The sequence below is a fragment of the Natator depressus genome, chromosome 12 (assembly GCF_965152275.1).
Source record: "Natator depressus isolate rNatDep1 chromosome 12, rNatDep2.hap1, whole genome shotgun sequence".
Classification (NCBI taxonomy): Eukaryota; Metazoa; Chordata; order Testudines; family Cheloniidae; genus Natator; species Natator depressus.
In genome coordinates, this window is record NC_134245.1 from 36,692,987 (window position 1) to 36,713,229 (window position 20,243).

A 20,243-nucleotide genomic window follows, 5' to 3' on the forward strand; every position below is an offset into this window, starting at 1 on the left:
CATTGACTTTTGCACATTAATACAAATGTGCGTGTACAAATCAAGGGCAAAACTCAGAGGCTGACCTCAAATTGTTTGGTCCATAAACTAGAATCCCTGCCAACAAGTATAGCCTTAGTGACTAGGAAACCGCAAGCGGAAATAGATTTCTCCTCTCACACGCTAGGGCTGAGAGGAGAAAGTGGGGCCGAAATCAATTCAGTGGGCGCTGCAAGCGCCCAGCTCACAGGGTCAGTTCCTTAGAACGGTGGGCTTTGGCAGGCCAGGATAGTAAACTTGGCAGGCTAGGTTAGTAAATCCCTCTCCATGATTAACCCCAAAAGAATGCAATAGTCAGCACACTGCCCCTGGGAAGAGAAACTGGTTCCCATTGGTACCAGTCATTAGGACATTAAAGAAGAATGGAGATAAAAAGAGATACAAAATAGAGCACTTTATTTGCAAGATACAAATTACAAAACCATTGAAAAACCGGCATAAAATAAATACTTAGCCTAGCAGAGAGACACACACACAGTACTGGCTTTGGGCTTTCGGCTGTAAGGCACACGACCCCATTTCTTAAAAATTCACATTCCCTAGTTGCAGAAGCGCGTGTTAGTCAGGACATGCACACACATACCCTAGCAGGCACACACAACTTGCACACACATTGGATGTCGGGCACATGCATTTTTGAGGTGAAAGCCAACTAAACATGAACATTTTACTACAAACTTAAAAAAAACATATTTTGCATTTACATATATAAAAACTATCTCTTTGGCTAAGACAATTAAAATGATCATTTCCTACATTCAATATTTACAAATAATTTTGGGATTTATTTCCAAATTGCAAAATACTTCAATACACAAAAAAAACCCTCAGTCATAAAGGCAAACAAGAAATTACTTCAGGAGCGGGTCCTTTGGAAGTTAAAGGATATTTGCTCTAAAAAAGTTTCCATTGTCTTTTACCATCAGTGGTATTGCAAACTGTTTGGAAGTCAGTGGGACGACCTGATCCCTGGGGACATTCCACTATGTCTGAGCTTTTAAAAATCTTTCCCAAGATTCAGTTCTTTCCAAAATGAGGTTTTCGGAAAAGAGGATGAAACTGCGGTGGCAGATCCTCAGCAGCTGTGTCATCATAGCTCCACTGACTACAGCTGAGCTGAGGGTCTGCTCTTAAGTGTTCTGACTGCCAGATGGGTCACAGGCATTAAGAAGAGCTGTTCTGTGACAGCCTCAATATACTATACTAGCATTACTGATCTTTCTAGTCACTCTCCCATAACACTCAAGAAACTTCCCTCATCCACTTGCTGTTGGCACTAGATGAAGACAAAGAATGGTACAAAAGCCATCCATATAAATAAAATGTAGCCAGAATTCACTGTTCTGGTCTAGTTCCTTTGCTCACAAATGAAAATTTTAATTGCTGAGTTTATTTTAAACAACAACAAAGAACAGCCATGGGCATCTAGATTCTAAATCAGAATGTTTTCCATGGGGGAATTCAAACAGTGCTGGGACCAACCAGGGTCTAAATTAACCCCACCGTTATTTGTTTTAAAAAGCACTTAGACAGTGATCTGTTGATTTTCTCTAAACAGGGGTCTTTGGTGTGTCCCGCAGATATCTTGGAAGATCCTGAATATTTGGTCATGCTGGGTCTCATCAGCAACCGGAAGCATCGGGCCACTGCTGTAGACCTTTCCTGCCTCTTCCACCAGCTGTCTAACCCACAGCTGCTCAACCTACAGTAGAAGGAAAGACCACCAAGATGTTTAAATAAGATGAGAACACTTACGACATACATCTTCCTCCAACTCACCATAACCACCACCGCCCAGACTTCACTGAACACTCTAGTGCGGGTACACGAGATACCGTCAATACCGTACAACAGGCCACAAGGAACAGAACGGTCTAACTGCACAGAAAGATGTTGATGGGTAGGGAAAACCTCTTTCAAAAGAGAAATTGGGAAAAGAGGGGAAGGATGGTCTTGTGCTTAAGGCAACTGGTCTTGGATTCAGTTCCTATGGGGCTTTGGGCAAGTCACTAACTTTTGTCTAGTTAAATTGGAAATTCTTCAGGGCAGGGAATGTCTCTTTCTATATACACAGTGCCTAGCACAATGGGGCTCTAATCTCAATTGGAAGGGGTTGCGGAGAGCCATTTAAAAGGGTGAGAGGGTGCAGTTTTTCCACACCCTACCTGGCTCTCTTCTTCCCTTCTCAGATGCCCTGCCTCACCAGCAGCCTGACCCATAAGCCTCTACACCAACCCCTTCCAATTTTGACTTAGGGGTGCATGGGATCATAGCACACTCGGGTTTGGCCTGGCAGTCCCTCCATCATGACAGATGGATGACTGGGCCAAATTTGAGTAAATAGTGTTGCGAACTGGCACATGGGATCACAACACCGCTTAGGTTTGGCCCAGCCAAAAACTGGTCGTGACGTGACCCAGGTTGGCCCCGCCTGCTCTGTGGCCTATGCTATAATACACATCAATAACATGGAGAATATATTAGGATGACATCAACAAAAGAAAGCAAAGATGTCTAACTTAAAGATTTGGTGGTCTTGAATTTTTTTTTTTTTTATAGTCTTTGAACAAAGCCATTCTGGGTGTAAACAAACTGATCTTCCTACTTGTTTCTAATTTACCACCAGAGTTTTTCCCACTCACTTCTTCCATATTCTTTGTACTGTAAGATTTTACAAGCAAACTATCCATTACTCTCAAGTTCATTCACCCCTTACACTTCCTTCTCTGCATGAAGCCCTAATCCTGCTGCTAACAACACAATCAGTTGCAGTGATTTATTTTACAGTTGCCTAGAAGGCAGGAGTGGGAGGCCAGAAAAAGGTCACCAGCCTGAGGAGTACAGGACAAAGTTAAATTATTTAGCAAATGGCTATGCAAAGCACAACATAAAAAACAAACAGAGAGGGAAAGGGGGAAAAAATACACTGATTTGTGCAAGCAAATACCTGTTTTATACATGCAATTGATGCACATATGTAAACAAGTTAGGCAGGGCTGGATTAATTCTCCTGTGGGCCTGGAGCTACTAGATTTTGTGGGGCCCCTGTAAACAAGTGTGTTTTCTAATTGAAAACAAAATGATCACAATTATTGCATCGAGGCTATTAATGCTATGCTAAACTTGCCTTTTAATTAACAAAGTTGTTCTGTGGTTACATTTCAGTCTTAAAACATGTAGAATATAGTTAAGTTAATTCAAAATAGCCTAGTTCTTACCTTAGAACAGCTGTTATATTAGTTTCTTTCTGGGAGGGAGTTTGGGTGCAGGAGGGGGATCCAGGCTGGGGCAGAGTGTTGGGGTGCAAGGGGGGTGTGAGGTTTAGGCTTCGGCTGGGAAGCGTTTACCAAGGGCAGCTCCTGGCTCGCAGTGCAGCAGGGCTCAGGCAGGCTGCCTGTGTGCCCTGGCCCCACGCCGCTCCCGGAAGTGGCCAGCTGCTGGCACGTCTCTCTGTGCCCCTGGGGGGAGGGGGACATGTCTCTGTGCGCTGCCCCCGCCCACAAGCGCCGCCCCCGCAGCTCCCATTCGCTGGTTCCTGACCAATGGGAGCTGTGGAGACAGTGCTGGGGACGGGGACAGTATGCAGAGCTGCCTCTACCCCCCACCAGGGGCGTGCAGAGACGTGCCAGCAGCCAGTCACTTCTGGGAGTGGCGTAGGGCCATGGCATGCAGGCAGCCTGCCTGAGCCCTACTGCACTGGGGTCCCCCTTAGCCCGGGGCTGCAGCCTCTAAAGCCCCCGTGTTAATCCAGCCCTGAAGTTAGGTACGCAAATTGCATGCAGCCCTATGCTTCTGAGGTTGGAAACATCTGGCTCTGAATGTTAAGAGACAGAAACCAGATAGTCTTGGGGATACATTTCTGAGTTGTAGGAGAACAAAGGGGAAGCTCAAGCAATGGCTGTTTCTCATGAATGTGCCTTACCTGCACAAGGATTAATTTACAGCGTAAAGGGACCGTGTCTGGAAACTCTTCGCCGAAGCACAGCAAGACTCTGCTCTCAGGGAAACGGCCTTGGCTGCTGTAGAACTGTTGCAGCTCTAAAAGGAGAGAAACAGATGGTCGGAAAGGATGGAAACCAACCAACTTCAGTGAGACATGAGCACACGCAGCTGCAGCAGGTGGCTTATTCACCTGCCGGGAGAATTGCGTACGCACACCTCGGCAGCAAGTGTTGTATACAAACCCCCCCACACACACACACACGTGCCGGGAGCACTGCATGCACACTCAGCGAACGGTATTTAGCTTTTATCGAGAGAGAAAACCAGAGGGTGCAGGGATTAAAAATCCCAATGCAGGAAACCCTTGCTAAAGAGCTGACTTAATCTCGGATTCAACAGCCGCGGTGCCTGGCCACTCCAGTGCACCGGCTGTCCTGCTTCTGCAGCCATTTAGACCGAGAAGAGGCAAGCCCCTGGGTGCAGAGCCTCTGCCTCTCGGAGTCTGGCAACGAGCACATCCCACCCCCCTGTAGCGACCCCCTCAGGAGACTGATGGAGCAGCAACTTCTCCCCGCTCTGGGGAGAAGACTGATTTGATGTAGAGCAGAGGTTCTCAGCCTTCTTCTTTCTGAGACCCTCCCCCTCCCCCGCCCAACATGCTATAAAAACTCCATCGCCCACTTGTGCCACAACTGTTTTTCTGTATATAAAAGCCCGGGCTGGCCTTCAGGGGTAGCAAGCGGGGCAACTGCCCAGGACCCCACACCACAGGGTGCCCTGGAAAGCTAAGTTGCTCAGGCTTTGGCTTCATCTCCACTTGGCAGGGCTCGGGCTCAGCGTGGGCTTTCAACCCTGGGCCCCATGGAGCCGAATGCCAGCCGTACCTCCCTCTTTGTGGCCCCCAGGGGGCCCTGGACCCCTGGTTGAGAATTGCTGATCTAGCACTTTCAGGGGAGGTCTAAGAAAGGAGGAACGACTAAAGGTCCTATCTTCCCACCTCAGGGAAGTCCACAGACATTCCTTGTACCTGCGGAGAAAGAACTGGGCCCTGCATTAATATGTATTAACACAGATTCAGGATCACACACAGTGCCTTTAGGAATGTTATTTTGTAATCTTTAGATTTTTTTGTAACCTATCAGTTGTGCCCTCACTTGATCTAACACACTGCAGTGGGGTTCTTATACATCTCCAAACGCCACAGCTCCCAAGAGAGAAGCCACAGCGTTTGGTGGAAGGGATATTGCTGTGTTTATTTCTGTAAGTGTTGGCAAGGACATATAGACTATGAGCACTTTGGGGCTGAACTCTACACATTCTGGGCCAGATCCTGAGCTGGCATAAATCAGCATAGGTTCTTTGACTTCAAACATAGAAAGGATGGTCCAGTGGTTAGGCCACTACTATGAGACTTAAGAAACCTGGGTGGAATTCCGTGCTCTGCCACAGATTTCTTGTGTGACCTTGGGCGAGTCACTTAGCTTCTCTGTGGCTCCGTTCCCCGCTGCCCCACCTTACATGGGTGCGCTGAGGATAAGTATGCTAAAGATTGCAAAGAACTCAAGACAAATGATCTCCTGTTCCCATCGTAAGTGCCTTCAAAACAACGGCCCTTCACTGGAGCCGATTTACACCAGCTGAGGATCTGACCCCTATCAGTACAGGAGGATGTAGACACCATCCTAAAGCAACATGGCTCTATCCATGTCAGTGCTCACAGGACAATAAGGGGGGCAGAAAAGTCAGATGTAATGAAGAGGGTGGAGCAAGAGAGGTGGGAATGTTCCACAAACCTCGGACAAACTGGTTGGTGTCGAATATTTTGACCACCTCATCCCGGTCCAGCTTGTTGGGCCTGTCCTTGTACAGCACGTTGTTTCCGCTCCAGAAGACTCTCCCCTGGCACAGCCTCTTGATGAAGATACCCTGCTTGTTGCTGTGCAGCAGCACCCCCCGTTCCAGGTGCCCGAAGAGCTTCTTGGTGATGTGCTTCTGGCGGTCATTCGGGATGGCGTCGGCGGATGGGAACTGCACATGCTCCAGGCTATCCGGGCTATACAGCTTGTCACAGTGGGCGGGCGCGTGGCTCAGGGAAATTCGGCAGCCTTCATGGTAAGAGGTAGTAGTGTGGCCAACCAGCTTCCCTCCATAATAGAAACTGATCACCATCTGTGAGTGCGCTGCAGGGAGACATGCCCACACACAGCCGATCAGAGGACGCGGCTAACCCCCTCCGCTCCTTCACCCAGTGCTGCAGGAATAACCATCCCATTGCACGGGAGAGAAAAGCTCCACTTAAGCGCTGAAGCCCTTGAAATGCCATGTGCCCAGCTCGACAGCAGGGAATGTAAAGAGTCAGCATCACAGCTCTCTGGGGCCAGAATCAGCAGGATAGTCAAGGGCCGCTCCTGCAGCCCCGGCATGCATGAGCAGACCTCACTCAGAAAGCATGGTCTTTAATGGGACTACTCCTGTGAGGAAGAACTCCAGTTGTTTCCTCCCTGACCCTCTCAGACTTTCCACTGGGGACACAGATTTTCGGCACAGGGTTCCTGAACTCAGCACGCCCTCTAGCCCACAACCTTTTACCTTCCCAATCCTCCAGAGTCCCACAAGTCTATCTGCAGCTGACCAGTTAGATTTACCTAACTAGTTTTACCAGTTACCCCTTGGTTAGATTTAGGTAGAACATGCCAGCAGAACAGTTTGCAAACGTGACTACACATGTCAGCGTGGTGGGCACCGATTGCATGCACCAGGATCCTTCTACCTTTTCACTGGGAACTGGAGGAGCAGATGGCTGCATACTTCAAGCACTGGCTGCCCCGGGGCAAATTCGAACACCCTTCCTCCCCTTAAATATTTCCTCACTCCATGAGCAGCCCCATTGAAGCCAACAGCACGACTCAGGTAAGTATAAACCTGTTACTCCCGTGGCTGAGCAAACTGCCCCTTGGAAACTCCCCACCCACTCCAGATTCCATTATCCAGGGAACAATCATCCTGGAACAGCCTTCATCCAAGTGGACTGCGCTGCTCCTGCCTTTAGTGAAGCAAACGTAAAGGAGTCTGAAACCAGGACAGCCATTTTATGCTGCCACATAGGTGTGCAGGAGGGCATCCCCTGTGGGCTTGGGATCCTTCTACCAACAAACTCTCTGTCCTTAAGGGTGTGTGTCAGACTTTGTCGCTTGTTAGCTAACTATATTGCCCTGTGTGTGCATCTGCCACCTCAGCTGAAACTTGCCCTTTCACTCATGCTACTGTTTGTTATCTAAACAACCTGCTAGGTCTCCAAACAAATGCCTGTACCGATGCAGAGCGGATTTGCCGTGGGTAAGCAATCTGCACAGCAGATTTGCAACCAAGAGCCCAGTTCTTGCTGTGGCTGGTAGAGAGAGCACAGGAGGCTTAAATGTCACCTTTACACTCCTCTTCCCCAATCCTGGTGGCACCCAGGGGCTGGTTTGGTCCTCAGCACAAGTCAGACCAGCCTCAAGGTGCCACCTATGGGCTGCTGTGCTGGCCAGATCACCGAAGCATGGAGTGCTCTGGCCACAGTCGCTCCAGCTTTTGGCATATCTTCAACACCCGGGGAGGGCTGGAAGGACTGGCACAGAGCTGGGGCTATGGTAGCCTCATGCCACGTGGGGACTTCCCAACGCCCAGGGAATCCCCAGCTGGCTCTTTAAGTCAACTTTACGTGTTGTTGGAGCAGTGCAAAGGCATCACCTTATTGGGCAGGATCTGGCCTCCTCCCTGGCGCATGAATCTCTGTTACTGCTTAGAAGCTTTAATACCTTTGCCTGGGTGCTGAGAATGCATCCGATGAAGTGAGCTGTAGCTCACGAAAGCTTATGCTCAAATAAATTGGTTAGTCTCTAAGGTGCCACAAGTCCTCCTTTTCTTTTTGAGAATGGAACAGTGGCTTATGAAGTCAGAGTGTTTCTGAGCAATTGAGCCCTAAGCTGCCATTTTCGGTGGCTCTGCCATTTTTGATGATTATTTTCTCTGTGCGCGCACGAACAGGGCCACAACGGCAGCGAAGCCAGGCACCAGCTGGGAGTGTCACATGAGAGGTAGCTTACACCATACTGACTGAGGGCACAGCATGTAACTAAGCAAGGAAGCATGCAGTGGAATGGGATTTCTGGTACCTGAATGCAGCTGTTCATAGCTGGAGTACCCATTCATCAGGGGCACAGCTGCTGCGGGAAAAGAAATAAAGTTATATTTGTGTGCCAAGTTTTGACACAAGCACCTGGATCTCTGGTAAAATCCAGTGACCCGGCCACCCGCTCGTTTCACCCAGGTGCTGTTTCCTCTCAACCCCTAAATTCTTCCTCTCGACATCGTCCTGATCCCTCCAAGGTTTCATAAGAAAAGAAAATCCTGCAAGGAGCCTTGTCCACATCAGGGGTTCCACTTCCCCAGCCAGATGAGCAGCGACAGAACTGAGATTCCCAACATGGGATCCAGAACGGTGCTGCCATGTATGGGGAATTCACTTGACAATGTACCACTTTAGAGCCAACCTGTCGCTTTAAGCCCATTGGGCCTGCAGCTGTCATCCTTACCATTCCCAATGGCATCAATGGGAGTTTTGCCAGAGCAAGGACTACAATCTAACTAAGGTCAGCCACTGCCAATGCGATGATGACATGAACCTTATACTTTAAGTCTGGGGCTTCTGAATATATGTAGAGTCAGACATAACCCCCTGAGCAACTACAAGACAGTCATGACACATGCCATTGCAAAGATAATTTTTCCTGTACTTATAGCAAGATTTAAATTCGAGGTATGATGATATTTTAGGCATTCTTTATAAACTTGTTCCTCAAACAAAAAAATCCTCCACAAGCATCAAATATAGAGGCAGCTATTCAGAGATCACCAAAATTAGTCTTTGCTATCCTGGTTGTGTCCTTGAGGGATTACCCAATCAAACTAGACACTCCGTTCTATAAATCCTGGATACGTTGTTGGTGTCTTACCAGGGCTAGGTTGCTGCATCCACCAGTCTGGTATTGGAGGGTTTCTACAATTCTCCTGAGGTGGGGAAGGGCTTCTCTTTATTATACCAAGGTAATCGTCCACACCAGGGGACTGAGGAAGACAGAAAAGCCATTACATCATCCAGGTAACAAAACCGAGATTAAGCAGTTTTGCAGTTTCAAGCAATCAATATGGTATGGAAACAAGCCATTATCTAAATTGCTCACCGGCCCCTGAACAGGAATAGTAAAAACAAACATAGTAGGGCAGCAGGGATACTGTGACATAGGTGAACTCTTCGGCTTTGTGACAGGTTAGAAGGAGGGGGCCTTGGATTTCATAGGGACGCTGAGAGCGGAATTTACCCCAACAATTTTGCATCACAATGAAGGGAGACAAGAGCTGCAAAAGTCTGACCCGCTGATGAAACTCTTATGGAGCTGTATGCAAACGTGAGACGCATTGATATGACAAGCAACGGCCACAGGTCTGTGCACTGTGTTACATGAATGAATGTAACGAACATATCTGTAAAACATGCAGATTTGTTCTTCTTGCCCCAGGGATATCAAAATCTAGGTCCCGCGGCGGTATGGTTTTATCATTAGAAAAATGCAATACACAATTTCATGGAGAAACTTTACCATCTAGTCCTTCCAACCAAAGAGAGATCGCTTCTCTATAGCAGTTAGTTACCTCTTTTATTAGGTCATCTATCGCAGAAGGACTGCAGTCCATGTCAGTGGCTTCATTCAAGCTGCCTCCATTAGCAACACCCGCTTTGCCTGGAAAGAAATACAAGAATTCAATGCTCAACGCATCATACCATGTGCAGTGATCTAACAAGGAACCAGACCATAAAACATGCAAGAGAAGGCCATGGGATGAGGGTGACTTGCTTTAGGGACATGTTTACCATTGTTAAAATAAAGAAACCTAGAATCCTTCATGGGATCTTACCTCTCACTGCCATGTATGGGGAATTCACTTGACAATGTACCACTTTAGAGCCAACCTGTCACTTTACAACTGTGCAACCCCATTGGCCCTGCAGCTGTAGTCCTTTCCATTCCCAGTGAAATCAATGGTAATTTTTCCAGAGCAAGGACTGCAGGATTGAGCCCAACGGATTGCATGGGTGTGAATAAGATTAAATCCAGAAAACAGCCAGAGTTCTGCTGCAGCTGGGAACAATTTAACCTTCACTGGCAAATTTTCTTCCCTGCCAAAGCACAGCTCTGCACTGTTGGGGGGAAATGGAATGCCATTTGCATAATGCTTGTAACAAGTGTACAGAAATATAAAGCCTTCTGCGTGAATGAAGTTTACAGAGACCAAAATGCTAAAGGTAGACTTCCTGACAACCAGATTTTGCATGCTTAAAAAAAAAAAGAAAAGCACAAACAAAACCACAAATAAAAATAAACTTAGCACAGCTACCAACAGACCGGACATCACAGCAACAAATGTTCTCTGCTGAACCCCTGTTACTATAATCGCTGCTTTTACTGTTGGGCAATGCGAGGGAGTGATTCTATTTCCTCAGCATCTGTACAGATTAAAGCAGCTGCACCTTTAGGTTAGAAGGGGGCAACAGGACTGAATGTAAGGCCAAAACCACAACCAAAATCTTCACCAGGACAGACTTTGGGACTGATTCTGATCTCAGCCCAGACTTACCCCGGAAGGACTCCATTGACTTTAGTGGAGTCACTCTGTGTTTATACTGGTGTAAGTGGGAACAGGATCAGACCTTCTGAGCCAGACTGCCATGGAGTATTGTCAGCTAATGTCAGACAGCACGCTCTGTTTGGTTTTTTACTCGGCGGGAATAGCCTCTCCTACTCAAACAGCTGTGGGATGAGGCCCTGGGGAGGAGGGTGAATTCCAAACTTTCCACATGGAGTTTTCCCCAGATCCTTTCAGCGGGGGCTGAGGAGTGTTTGCTCTCCTCCCCCCAGGAAGAAGGGACAAGATCTTGATGGCATGGGCTTCCAGTGCCTCTCCACATGCAGGTCCTGTGCATCTGAAGTGGCCTTGGGGCCCTTGTCCCTCTCCCCAGCAGACGGGCCGCCTGCCAGGCCTTTCCTTGCTAAAAGGCAACCCCAGAATCCTCCCTGAAAAGGTTCCACAGTCCACGTGGCTACAGTAAAGTGAAGGCAGTTTACAGCTACATTAACTTTCCCCAGGTGGCTTTGAGGAAGAAAGGATGCATCACCCCCTGGCCTCTCCTTCCCCAACCCCTTGATCTCCCATATCTGCCCTCTGCCTGCCCCTCCTCAGCCATGGATCCCTGCCCCACAGCTCTAGGGAAGAGTGGGACAGTGCTGACTCACCCCTTCCCCACCCATTCCATGACCAAGGCAGCTCCCTGGGCACTGATCTAGGGGGTACAGCCTGACCCAGTGGAATCACCTAGATTCACACTGGCACAAGTGAAGGTGGAATGTGGCCCAGGAAATGCAGCTCGGTATCTGGATGCATGTCAGAGCTGGCGTAAGTCCACTTCTGTTTTTCCCTTTGCTTTAATAACCAGACACAATCTCTCTTCTCCTATAAATCCCTCAGATGTTCAATGCTCAGGAGGCAGGTGGCTATGGAACAAGTCACTTAATTTATCAGGACACTTACATTTCTGCTCTTCCTCTGGGACAATCCTGTACACTTTGTACGGCTCTGAGATGTCCAGCTGGGACCTGTCAGTCACCTCCTCGAAGTCCGGGCTCTTGTTCAGAGCACAGCGTAGCCTCGTTTTCCAAGTGGCTGGCTCGGCTTTGTCACCTTCTTTAAATTTCCCTTTGAAAACTGCCCAAGCCTAAAACAAAAGAGAAGTGCCACAGAGCTGAAGAACCAGCTTTACAATTAGAGCTCTGTTTTACGGGGTTTATTTCATTTTTCAAGGTTTATTTTTAGCAGTTTTTGAATTTTATGCAGTTTGCAAAAAAATCCAGGGGATTTGGGGCTCTCTCTGTGTATACAGCAATGAGTAATCTCTTGGGAATATTCCCGAGTGGTGCTTTAATGTAGTACCATTTCAAACAGCACTATATTCAAGCACACTAGGGAGTCTTTAGTGAGCACCAGCAGGGTCTACACAGACTAATTAATGCACAGCACGTTAGAGCACTTTAGAAACCACAGCCCTATAGTCCGTATTGCAGCTCTGTGTAGACAAACCCTTAGATCCAAGTAACCATTTTTGGTGTTTATTGGCTAAACGCCTATTTCATTGTCTTCTGATTGGTTAAAGGCTAAAATCAGAAGCCCAGTTTATAACTTCAGGGCCAAATCTCACATTTGTTCCTCAAGGCCGTTTCCTAATGTCCTCACTCACGGAAACTCCTAGTGACTTCCACCGCAGATCTAACCACCACTCCTAGGTACTTGCCTGGCCACTGTCACTGCAGTGTCTGAGCTCCTCATAATCGTCACTGGATTTATCCTCAGTTACTGCACTGCTGTTAGGCAGAGAAGGGCTGTTATCCCATTCTCACCGATGGGAAACTGAGGGGCAGAGTTACACTTCTTGGATAACCTTGAGCAAGTACATCAGAGGTGGGAATTGAAGCCTCATCTCCTAGATCAGGGCCCTAACTACTGTACTATCCTTCACACTGACTCACAAAGTGCCCGATTCTCCAGGGCACTGCAGCTTCTGCAGTTATCATTTAAACCCACGCAAAATGCTTCCCATTCAGAGTTCTCCATTCATTTCATCCCAGGAGTAGTGTTTTACAGTCACTTTGCCCAGGTGGAAATGACCACTCAAGGCACAGGGCACGGGAGAATCCGGCCCACAATATCAATGCACTGGCAAGTCAGAGCTTACAAAGAGGAAGCTGCAATAGGTTTCGATCAAGTTTTCAAAAAACACAACAAAAAACCTCTTGTCCCAAAATCTGAAAAGCCGAGAGGGGAGACTATTGCATGCAAATAGCCTGTATAGGGCCACCATATCCCTGACGTGAAATTCTTTTCTTTCCAGAATTTTGCACAAATTGTGACTTACACAATTTGCCACGGTCCAAAATTAGCCTTGTAATTACCCTCATCGTGATGGACAGGTGAGTGAGAGATGTGGGGAGAGTCTTAAGCTTTGCACACTCTTCTTTTCATTAGTGTCTCCCAGCTCTAAACTAGTCTAAACAATCTTCTGTGTGCTCAATACTCTTGCCCATGGAAGGTCTGATTTCCAAAAAATACATTTACAATTAACACAACTGTGCTCAGCTCAGGCATAATAGCAATAATTGGAGGTTTTTTAAATTGCTTTTGCATAGCAGATGCACAATGGTGCATTCATTCTTGGAAATCACATCCACAGTATTAAGTGCTTTTAAAAAGCTATCACTCAAGGCTGGCATGATTTTCATTGCAGGGGAGGCAGCGTTGCTCAGTTGATACAGCACAAAAGTGGGATTCAGGAGACCTGATTTCTATTCTCTGCTTGCCACTGGCCTGCTGGGTGACTTTAGACAAGTCACTTTCCTGCTCTGTGTCTCGGTTTCTGCATCTGTGCAATGGGGATAATAATACTGACTTCCTTTGTAAAGCGCTTTGAGATCTACTGACAAAAAGATCTATGTAAGAGCTAGGTATTTTTATTATTACAGGCTAGTGAAAATTCATATTTAGGGACATTTGAAAAAGCTTATCAACATGGTGTCTCGCAATATAATGTGCACATAGTGATTTGGAAAGCCATATTAATTTAGCCGGCTTGATCCCTTTGGAGCAGTTTTGGTGTGCCATAAAAATACTTCTTTAGGCCCTGATCCTGCAGCGACTTGACTGGAATAAATGGGACCTTTCGCAGTGAATAAAGCTGTGCATATGAATAAGCGTTGGCAGAATGGGGGCTGTAGCCCTGTTTATAAATAAATGTCTACGGCAACTATTCATAATAAAAACCAGACAAAGACCAGTTAGTACCACCAATATATTCCATATTCAATATCTTAGCCTTTTTAAACTCAGAGCCATAAACTCCTGAAAAGTTGAAGACGCTAACTCCCTGGGTCAAACTCTGCACCTTTCACCTGTGCAGCCTCAATGCAGCCAACAGGGCTCCGGCGGTATGGCTGAGCCAGATTTAGCCTACTGCCATAGTCATGTCGGGACCCAGATAGCTGTAGGTCATTTCATCTCTGTACAGAAGCAGATCTTTGCAAAAGCCAATTTTCCATCAAAAAACGTTAGACCAGCCCTATCAACAACTGCTGTGGGTGCTCAGCACCTTTAGGAAGAGGTAGGAGACGTATTATTAATGCCCAAATTAACTTTAATTTAAAGGAGGATTGCAGCGCTAGGCAATTCTCACTGGGGGGGGAAAAAAAAAAAATAATGCAAGCATGGAAATCTGTTACACTGCCAAAAATAGGAGCAGGCTGAGCACTTTCTGCAAAGTCAGTGGGAGACAAGGGCGCTCGGCAACTCTCCGGAGGCAGCCAGCAGCCTAGAGCACCAGAGCATCAAGGGCAGGGGCAGGGCTGCTCAGCAGGAAGGGGATGTGCCCAATGTGTTTGCAATGAAAGAGAAAGTCACGGTGCATGAGCCGTGTTAAGAAAAGAAATTTACCATCTCTCCTACCTTGAATATAGAAGCATCCACCTCCTGGTTGTAATCCTGTTTCCCGGCATGTTTCCACGGGATGCGGAACATGCTTTTCTCTTCGTTCTCCCAGATCAGGCCCGGGTACATCCCACTATCGATCTGTTCAATCAGCCACTGCCTGAGCCGCCTCCCACCGTTCCTGTCACACATCCTGGAAGGGAAATTTGCAGGGTCCATTAAATGCCTCCCACCAGCCACACGCCTGCCACCTACAGGAATCAAGTGCCACACTTCAAGGCGTTCTGCTGACCCGTACACAGACATCAGGAGTCAGCAGCCATTGGGGGGGGGGGGGGTTTACACGACACACCATGCGCCAGGGCTGTCTTCACTGTCTACGTCTGGTACACGGTCAGCACTTAACGGACAATATACAGCGATATCAAAATGTCCTAATTATTGTGTACACATAACCAACGCCAAAACTATTAAATGCCCCCAATACTCTGTGACAGCCCATTATAAATTACTATTAATAGCAATAATTTGCACTTATATAGTAACTACCATTCAAGGATCTCAAAGCTCACTATTATTACCCCCATTTTACAAATAAAGAAACTGAGGCACAGAGAGGGGATAAGTGATTTGCCCCAGGCCACAATGGGAGTGCGTATCAGGACTAGAACCAAGAACTCCCCAGCTCTCACCACTAGACCATGCCACCTACTATTCACACTGTGGATTGAAACTTGATTTCAAGGCTCTTTGGGACAAGGACTATCTTTTTGTTCTGGGTTTGTGCAGCGCCTAGCACAATGGAGTCCTGGTCCAGGGCAGAGCTCCTAAGTGCTGCCATAATATACCTAATGGATAAGGAAAAGAGCACAATTTAGATGTAAAGAACCAAATTCTGCTTTCAGTTACACTGGTGTAAATGCACAGTAACTCCACTGGTTTTAGTGGAGAGAGACTATTTAATAGCCAAGAGCAGAATCTGGCCTAAAGTTGCTTGAAATGCAGTCTGTAGGGCCCATATGCATCTGTTTGTAAAGTGGGGAGGGGAGGATCCAAAGAAATGAATAAAACAGACATTCCATAGAACCAGCATTTTTAGGCAGAACCTCTGTGAATCAGATGTGTCCAACACTTTCATAGAACTGTCCCTCTTGGAAAACTGCAGGTGGTACAGGAAGCTTAGAGCTTTCCTCCCCAACTCCTCTGTCCCCGCTCCCAAACGCTTCTTCACATAATATGCACGTTGCAGCAGATCTTGACAAACACCATGAAGAGACTGCTTTGTATTGTACAAAATCATCTTCTCTGTAATTCAGGTGCCAGTCACAAGAACAACAGCTGGAAATCCCCCCGATAGCTGGAAAGATGCTCAGCCCTTAACTAAACATTTGTCTTGCCAACATTTCAGTGCTATAGACTATTTCCCCATGTTATTTTTGATGAGAAAAATTCCTCAGACTGCTGGATGCCTGCCTAATAGCAGGCTAATAGAGATGATGAAAGCTATCCAATTATCGGATTGAAACTCCCAGGAGCACTATTGAAAAGAAGCCTCATTTGAATCAGTGTAGCCAGAGTAACAAGAAACAAAAAACCACACTGTATTAGTCAGTTCCCTTGGATTATTACAATTTCTTCTCTCGGCCTTTTCCACTGAGGGCCAGAACCTGAGCTGGTGTAAGTTGATGCAATTCTACTGACTTCAATGGAGCGACGTCTACTTTCACCAGCTGAAGATCTTACCAATTACATGATGTGTTCATTGCATACAGAACTAGGGACTACGGGGCCTGATACTGCTGTCACTTATACCACTGAAGCTCCAGCGATGTTAGTGGAGTTATTCCTGCTCTTCACTGGTGAGAGGGGAGAATGAAATCCACTGAGTTTGCATGGAAGTCTATTTAGTAAGCTGATATGCTTTAATGGTCAGCATTTCTTGGCTTACTATATCCCTGTCCTTGCTCCTCACACAGACTCCATTACCTCTCGCTGGTACTTGGGCTGAGCAAGGAACGCAGGACTGAGCCATGAGCACATATACAAATGAACTAAAGTAAAATGCAATTAGCATTTCAGAGAATCATCTAATTATAGTGCATTCAGCATCACTATAGTTAGAAATGGAGAATTTCCCCTAATCACTGGGCCTCTCATTATAGCTCAGCAGTTTTAATATACATCATGCTGAAAGAGACAGAGTTCTCTGCCTCAGTGTAATTTTATTCCATTTTGGCTGTAAGTCAGTTTGGCTATGTTTTAGGGCCCAATCCTTAGTCAGACAATAAACCCCGTTGATTTCAATGAGATAACTCATGTGAGCAAGTCCTCCAGGATCAGTGTCTTTGTTGCATGAGAATAGGTGTGTAAATTATTTGAATTTCCAAAGCTGTTTTTGCACATGCTGGTAACAATTAAGAAAAGTGTTTTTACAGAAAACAAAATGGGGGGGGGTATTCTTTTAAACAATTAAGCAAGCAGGTCATTGACATGCTGGTAACAGGCACAATTTGAAAAGCACCTCTATGCACATACCCAACTAAGTTTAACAAGAATTGTGTTCCATCGTAGCCCATACCTGAAGTCAATGGGGACTGTGTGGGTCTATCCCAGGGAAAATCTGTTCACACATTATGCACAGATAACCTACATTTCAAACACGGATTTCAATTGGGTTTTGTGGACCAAGCTCAAGAGGTTCCTCTGAGTGACAGATTATTCCATTGGCCAAATCCTCACACTCAGGACACCAGGCAAAAATTCAGGTAATAGATTCAGAGCCATGACAAGGGCAATGGAAGAGTGGTCCTAATTCTACAACTGTATGCTAAGGACCTGCACACCTAAGGAATCACAATATTCCAGCCGGAGTTAGAAAGTATGTTCAAAGGACCTAAGGCTGCAGAAGGATGGGTTAGGGAGTGGATCACCCAAACCAAGGTTTGCACTGGCTGGCTGGTTCTTTTTGATGATGTCACTTTGTGCAACATCTCCCAGTGGTGGGAGGCCCCAGGGACTTCATTGCTGCAAATAAATATGTAAAGCGAATAATCCCAAGACTTAGTCTAACTTCCCCCACCCACCCTGCTTCCTGATTTCAACCACTCATTTCTTTCAGTTGTTGAAAAGTGTTTTTATCCCTGTCTGACACCAATTAGCATCGCATTTTCTTTTCCAAGGGGAGCTGCAGATCAGGATTTAGAGATTCCTATGCTACCACCAGCATTTTCCTCCCTGGCCTCCACACCAGAGATGGGAGCAGCCTGAATAGCAGCACAAGGGCTCAAACAACTGATCAGTTTTCAGTGTCTCTTCCTCTTTTAGAAATGGCATTTTTTCACCCCTCTCCCGTTTCCTTTTCTGCAGCAGGTCCTTAACAGTTTAATCATTAGGAAGTCCATGGCAAAGTCCAGGACCACCTAAATTATGATTTGTTGGCTCATTCCTCTGAAAGAGGATCCACGGTAACATTAAAGACAAACCATGTAAACAGTCAAAAAGATCGTATGTACACACTTCTCTTCTGTCTCTGAATTACTCAGTGATATTTAGGCAAATTCTTCTATTTGAGAATAAACTGTTAATGCTTCAAATTGTCTTTTGTAACTTTTTAATAGGGACCAATGGCACTTACTTGACAAGGTGCATTTTGGGGCCATTGCTGAACTCAATCCAAATGACTTTGGGCCTAATTAAACTAATGTTAACTGTCCAATTTAACCAATGCCATCAGGGAAATACTCAGTTAAAGGTAACAACTCTTCCCTAATTCATCTGATTGTCCATAAATGCTGTCCTTCATGTTAGTCCAGATTCCCTGACACCTTGGCTTGGCTTCCACACCATGCAAAGCATGCAAACCCCGAATGACTGATATTTTGGGTTTACATGATGCAACAATTAGATGGAGTTTAACAGAACTGGGCTGGTGGCAAGCTGATTGGAGATCCCTTACAAAACGTACGGACAATGGAGCTAGTTAAAGACTGATTGCACACATGACATAGGAATGACTTTGCCTTTTGTACATTTAGCCCAATCCTTTAATATTACTCTGTCTTTATTACCCCAAAGCCAAAAAGTGGCCACCATACCTACTGCTTAAATAAGAAGAGATCAGCTCCATTCAATAATATGATTTGGGGGCAAGAGATAACAACAGGGCTCTGTCGCACTGCTTGCTCACTATTCATTCTGTCCAGATTCCTGTGAAGGTTAGCCAGAGTTCTGTCTAATTAGAGGGTGTGCTGAATAGACCCCATAAGCTATGTCTAGCCTAAATGTTCCTATTCCTATTTTGTGCTCAGCTAGGATTCATAATAGTACAGTTAGAACAAGAAGACTTTATTGTACTGTTTAGGGAACAGGAGACAATAAGATAGGGATCAAAAGAACATAAGCCTGGCCATACTGGGTCAGACCAATGGTCCATCTAGCCCAGTATCCTGTCTGCCGACAGAGGCCAGTGCCAGATGCTTCAGAGGGAATAAAGAGAACAGGGTCAATTATCAAGTGATCCATCCCCGGTCATCCAGTCTCAGCTTCTGGCAGTCAGAGGTTTAGGGACACCCAGAGCATGGGCCTGTGCCCCTGACCACCTTGACCCATAGCCAGTGACGGAGCCCATCACTAGGCAGAATCACAGGATATTGCACATCCCTCCAAAGCATTTTCAAAGAACCAGTTACCCTCACAGCTTGTGTGTATTGTGCCCAATGAACTTTTCTTTTCTTTTTTAAGCAGAGACCTAAGGCGGGAGTTTGGAATTTTGGAAGAGGGGGAAAACTTTCCAAGCTCCCAGCTTCTCCATTGTTTCATGAAACCGCTCAAGAGGTAATACTGCTGGTGTCATTTTTGTTGGGGTCTTGTTTTAAGTTAAGAGAGAGCTTTACATATGTTGCTTTTCCTCCAGCCTGTACTTTACTATGCTGGCTATGGGCAAAACCTTTTACCTTGCCTTTGCAAACTAGCAAAGGTTCTCTCAGACACCAGTCAGAGTGTGTTTCACCAGGTGCAGTCCAGATTACATTATTTAAATATAAAAGAGAACAAAAATGGAAAATATCTGCAATTATCCTTCTCCATAGCATCAATGAGGAATCACTGATTTATTTCTTGTCAACAGAGCAGGTAATTGTTTTTAATCAATTAGGGTCCTAGGACATGCGCTGCACTCCACATTCTTAAGCGTCATTTCTGATTCCTGCCTGGAGCGAGCTCCATGCTTTCATTTAAAGTTAGGTCAAAATGCATTAGCATGGACGGGGGGGAGCCCAGCGCTGGCCGGCGGGAGGCAGAAACGTGCCACCTCCAAAGTTCAAATCTCACCTGCAAAAAGGAAGCTGAGGTTGCAAAGAAATAAAAAGCTCCTCAAATCAATGCCAAAGCGGGCCACGTTACATTTGCAAATGCAAACGTTAGTCAATGGTTTTACAAAGAAGAGGCAAGGCTTAGCAAAGCCCTTGTGCTAACGCACCACCTGGGCTCTGCCCGGCCCACCTATCAACAACCCTGCCGGCTGCAGAATGCTCTGCTCGGAGGAGGAAGGGGTGAGATGCAAATACCTGTCAGCGGTCTGCAGAATCGGCTTGCGCCCCGGTGCTCACCCAGATGTGCCCAGCGGCTGCGCGCAGCTGGTTCGCTCTGCGCACAGCACTCGCAGGCCAGAGAGGGTAAGCGAAAGCAGGCACTCC

The 20,243-nt window shown here is 46.4% G+C and overlaps 1 protein-coding gene across 1 annotated transcript; it reads right to left on the bottom strand.

Annotated features, from left to right (window-relative positions):
* Window positions 1–479: 479 nt before the first annotated feature.
* Window positions 480–20,243, bottom strand: IRF8 (interferon regulatory factor 8). Its single transcript, XM_074969196.1, has 9 exons — window positions 20,115–20,243; window positions 14,569–14,743; window positions 11,611–11,794; window positions 9,676–9,764; window positions 8,979–9,090; window positions 8,139–8,189; window positions 5,775–6,161; window positions 3,962–4,077; window positions 480–1,741 (listed from the first exon to the last, which is right to left on the bottom strand). Exons 2-9 carry the CDS (start codon window positions 14,740–14,742, stop codon window positions 1,565–1,567), a joined length of 1,290 nt encoding a protein of 429 aa, XP_074825297.1. The 5' UTR covers window position 14,743; window positions 20,115–20,243; the 3' UTR covers window positions 480–1,564.

Bases quoted from the DNA above. Each gene is read 5' to 3' on its own strand.
- IRF8 (XM_074969196.1), bottom strand. From the start codon at position 14,742: ATGTGTGACAGGAACGGTGGGAGGCGGCTCAGGCAGTGGCTGATTGAA. The intron at 11,795-14,568 runs GTAGGAGAGATG...CTTTTGTTTTAG, and splicing joins TGGATGCTTCTATATTCAAG to GCTTGGGCAGTTTTCAAAGG. The intron at 6,162-8,138 runs GTACCAGAAATC...GTCTCCCTGCAG, and splicing joins CTATGAACAGCTGCATTCAG to CGCACTCACAGATGGTGATC.